The sequence below is a fragment of the Ostrinia nubilalis genome, chromosome 2 (assembly GCF_963855985.1).
Source record: "Ostrinia nubilalis chromosome 2, ilOstNubi1.1, whole genome shotgun sequence".
Lineage (NCBI taxonomy): Eukaryota > Metazoa > Arthropoda > Insecta > Lepidoptera > Crambidae > Ostrinia > Ostrinia nubilalis.
In genome coordinates, this window is record NC_087089.1 from 2025086 (window position 1) to 2029340 (window position 4255).

At 39.4% G+C, this 4255-nt stretch overlaps 1 protein-coding gene across 1 annotated transcript; it reads left to right on the top strand.

Moving 5' to 3' along the window:
* The first annotated feature begins 1407 nt into the window (after positions 1 to 1407).
* Positions 1408 to 3589, top strand: LOC135079704 (small ribosomal subunit protein uS12). The gene is made up of 5 exons (XM_063974317.1): positions 1408 to 1495; positions 1836 to 1995; positions 2601 to 2799; positions 3186 to 3274; positions 3504 to 3589. Exons 1-4 carry the CDS (start codon positions 1492 to 1494, stop codon positions 3252 to 3254), a joined length of 432 nt encoding a protein of 143 aa, XP_063830387.1. The 5' UTR covers positions 1408 to 1491; the 3' UTR covers positions 3255 to 3274; positions 3504 to 3589.
* The last annotated feature ends 666 nt before the right edge of the window (positions 3590 to 4255 follow it).

Here is a 4255-nt window from a genome sequence, read left to right on the forward strand (position 1 = left end):
GACGTGACATTTATAATTTGTTGACATTATGACAGTTTGACAAGACTAGGGATTGAAAAAGTTTTAATTGAAAAAGTAAAATGACAATTTATTAAAACGATTCACATGGATATAATCGATTAAAAATATTTATAAAATGTTCTGATACTTGCCTGTAGCGATTATCCAATCCTGGTTTCTACTGAAAAACTACCTCGTGGCAAGATTTTAATAAAATAATAAAATCTTTATCTTCTCTTTCACAATCTATAAAAGTTCATTTGGTCTATTATTATACATGTGCTATGAATGAGGGTTTTCGCGATTGAAAAATCCGCGAGATGGCAATACGTAGACGCGAGGTCCAAATGCTGCATGATTGGTGGATATCTGTCAATGTCATGTCAAAAATAACCAATCATGCAGCATTTGGACCTCACGTCTACGTATTGCCATCTGGCGGATTTTTCAATCGCGAAAACCCTCATTGGCATAGATTATGAGAGACTGGCAACTATACTAGGTTGATATCAGGTGATCCGTCTGCTCATTTGCCTCCTGTCACATAAAAAAAATATATATATGTTTCTCACACTTCAACTGGCATTGGATTCAACATCGGATTCTGACACTTTTACAGTTATGATACCATGAATATCAGTTTATGGTCCTAATTATTTTTATTTTATTTACGACCTTCGACCAGTTGGACACTTTAGATATCTTCTTGTAATAGTGTCAAACTGTCAATATCTTTTTAGCTTTTAACGCAAATCTAGTCTTCAAAGCAGTTTAATCGATTTATTTTATTTTCAAAATCGATATTTTATTGTCTATGATGGCCGCAGGAACATCACTATACATGGACTCCCAGCAATAAAGTACGGTAATGCCTCGTACAGATTTTATCGGCAAAAATTATGGAACTTGATAGGTTTTAGACCATGCCACGCACCAAAACGTCCGGAAGTTGTAATAGTATTATAGAATAAACGTTAAAAGACTTATTTATTTAATTTTTCAATGCTTAAGTGTCCATTAGAATGAAAGGGTGCTTAATGTATTAAAAAAAATAGAAAATAATTATGATGGGTTAATGTTTTTGGGCGGTTTTTTAGGCGGTTTCTGACAATGTCCTTTGGTATAGAGATGGTTTGAGTCCCGGGAAAGGACGATAGTTTTTATCCCGGTTTTTGAAACAGGGCCGCGCGCGATGAAGTTTTTCTGTGACAGACAAACATCCACGCGGACGAAGCCGCGGGCGGAAAGCTAGTGCTTATTAAGGTAAGCCTCAACTTTACGTGACTCAAAAGCAACCAAAGTCGGTAAAAAACAAGCTAAAAGTGTATATCAATGTTAGTTGACAACTGCTGTCAAAAATAGGGTGAACCCTAAAGTAGCAACACTGAAATTTGTTTTTCGCAGTTGGTAGAAATGACGAATTGAAGCTTGTGGTTGGTTGGCTGATAATTTCTTTTCCCATCCGTAGCCGATTGGTGTCGTGCTATCCAAATGGGTAAGGAGCAGTTTTGTGCTAAAAATGTGAATTTAATAATTATTTCGCGGATATAATGTGTGATAAAGTGCTATAAACGCGCCAGAATAATAAAAGTGTTACGGTTCCCAGTAATTTTACCCGTAAAATTAATAAATGTCTTGACGCCTAGTTGTCGGCTATGGCGGAGACATGTTTTTCTCGTGGTGTAAAGTTAATCTTTTTCCATCTCGCTACTCGTTTGTTCATTGCGAGGTGCGAAGGAACTTTTCCTCTCATCATTACCTAGTCGTGAAAACTAAACTTCGATTTTTGTGAATTTTGTGAACTTTAGTGCTAACCGGCGACTTCAAAATTTCAGGTAAGCCCCGTGGTATTCGCACGGCGCGCAAGCACGTGAACCATCGCAGAGAGCAGCGATGGGCAGACAAAGATTACAAAAAAGCCCACATGGGTACGAGGTGGAAGGCTAATCCCTTCGGTGGTGCATCTCACGCTAAGGGCATCGTCCTGGAGAAAGTGTAAGTACGTTTCTCCAGTTTACTCGGCGCTCATAATATTCTTTGTGCCGTTTTTTACTGAAGAAACAGCTATTATCAAGTACTGTAATATATGTAAGATATGTAAATGAAGTATTGTGGAACTACGGCTTGTGGGGAGTACGTGAGTGGGTGCGCCCAAGTGCGATGGCGTCGGGCGTCGGTGTTGGCTGCGGCGCGACCACGCGTGGTATTATACCTGTGAATGTGTTTCTATTACAATCACAGGATAATACTGCGAGTGGCGCGTTGCGCACTCCACGTGAACGCAACGAGCGAAGAGTAAATAGTAGTAACTCACGAGGTCAGTGAACTCTGATTGAGGTTATGCCAGTTTTTGCGTGGTGTTTACTCAATTCTACAGTTATTTTCATTGATTCTTTGTGTAAACAGTATTTAAAGTTAACTGTACAATCGAAAATGTATTTTGTGTATGAAGATATTGTACCCTTTGATTTCTGTATTGTAATAAAACACATGTTATATGAATACTACCTACAATGATTGTATGTTGTTTTGAATTTGATTATTATCTGCGTTCAGATAAGTTGATGTTATTTGTATTTCAAATATGTGTGTTTCCACAGTGGCGTCGAGGCTAAGCAGCCCAACTCCGCCATCAGGAAGTGCGTCAGGGTCCAGCTCATCAAGAACGGCAAGAAGGTCACGGCGTTCGTGCCTCGCGACGGTTGCCTCAACCACATTGAAGAGAACGATGAAGTTCTAGTGGCAGGGTTCGGTCGTAAAGGTCACGCCGTGGGTGACATTCCCGGAGTCAGATTTAAGGTGAGGATAGTAATTTTATTCTCATAGATCCCACAAAAGTTAGCAGGGAAGCACTAGACGCAGGCCGCGACCAATTGATCAACATGGAAAGCATTGGGGGAGGCCTATGTTCAGCAGTGGACGTCCTATGGCTGAAATGATTTTGATGATAGAACCCACATGGTCATTTAGGCCAGATAATAACATGCTTTCTTTACCTATTCAGTTGTTGATTGGCCCAACTTTACTTTGTAGTTAGCTCTGCACTCAATATCTGTGATGATCAGCTTAGTTTTGGAGTATTTGCTACTCTGAATGCCATGATGCAGTCAGCCTACAGATTTTGGTAGAAAAGTAACATTATCATGCTGTGTTCTGACTTAACCCAATGATATTCTTTCTTGCAGGTGGTCAAGGTCGCCAATGTGTCGCTCCTCGCCCTGTACAAAGAAAAGAAGGAGAGGCCACGATCATAGACAACCAACACTGTGATAAGGTATGTAAGATATTTTTTTATTTGCACATAGGTACCTACTAATTCCTTTACAGGACAATATTCCAAAGATCATTGATGTGAAACTTACAAAATGATGTTACTATAATTTATTTGCTACTTCTGAGTGCCATGACGTCCAACTCTTACTGATTCAGTTCACTTTCTTTTCCCCAAGAACCATGTGGTTGCATGAACTGTGACTTCATTAATTTATCTCTTTTTGTTTCAGTGTCCTGCTGCTGCAAAGTGGTGTTGTTTATAAGTGTACTTTCAAAAATGGAAAATCATAGTGCATAATAAACTTATGTACGCCAATTTTTATCTTTTATTTCTGAAATCCTTTTATCTAGGACCTAGATTCTAGGTCATGTTGTAAATATGTAAACCTTAGGTACTTGAATGTCAGATTAGGTACACACTTTACATGTAGATCATGTTTCACCTACACCCACACCAGTATTTAAACAGAAAAACAATGGTTTTACTTTGTTATAAATATTCTTCTATCCAATAGTTCAAACGAGTTGAAAGTCGCATCTGAGTAGGTTATCGCGTTAAGGTAGGTAGTGCATCTGTTCTGAAGTCTTGCTGAAATGGCTAAGAACTTTCTTTTATCACTCGCATCGCACGAAAGGCGTTTTCAGCAAAATTTCATTCGGATGCTCTGTTACGTCACGTCACCTCGAGGGGGTGACCCCCTCCCCGCAAAGCTATCCTACTTATAAAGACGAAAGTTTGTATGGATGTCTGGATGTTTGTTACTATTTCACGCAAAAACTACTGAACGGATTTTGATGAAACTACTATATAGGCTATAATTTATGACGATCTGGACAGATTAAATTTCACGCGGGTGAAGCCGCGGGCAAAAGCTAGTATACTATACCTCTCCGCCCGCCGCACGAAACTACCCGATTATTATGTCCTATCAGCAACAGTGTTAACTGCCCATTGCCGGTCATGTCTCGTTCTATCGCAAAG

Excerpts from the sequence above, each read along its gene's own strand:
- LOC135079704 (XM_063974317.1), top strand. Across the intron at positions 1,996-2,600 it reads GGCATCGTCCTGGAGAAAGT|TGGCGTCGAGGCTAAGCAGC; the intron begins GTAAGTACGTTT and ends GTGTTTCCACAG. Across the intron at positions 2,800-3,185 it reads TTCCCGGAGTCAGATTTAAG|GTGGTCAAGGTCGCCAATGT; the intron begins GTGAGGATAGTA and ends TCTTTCTTGCAG.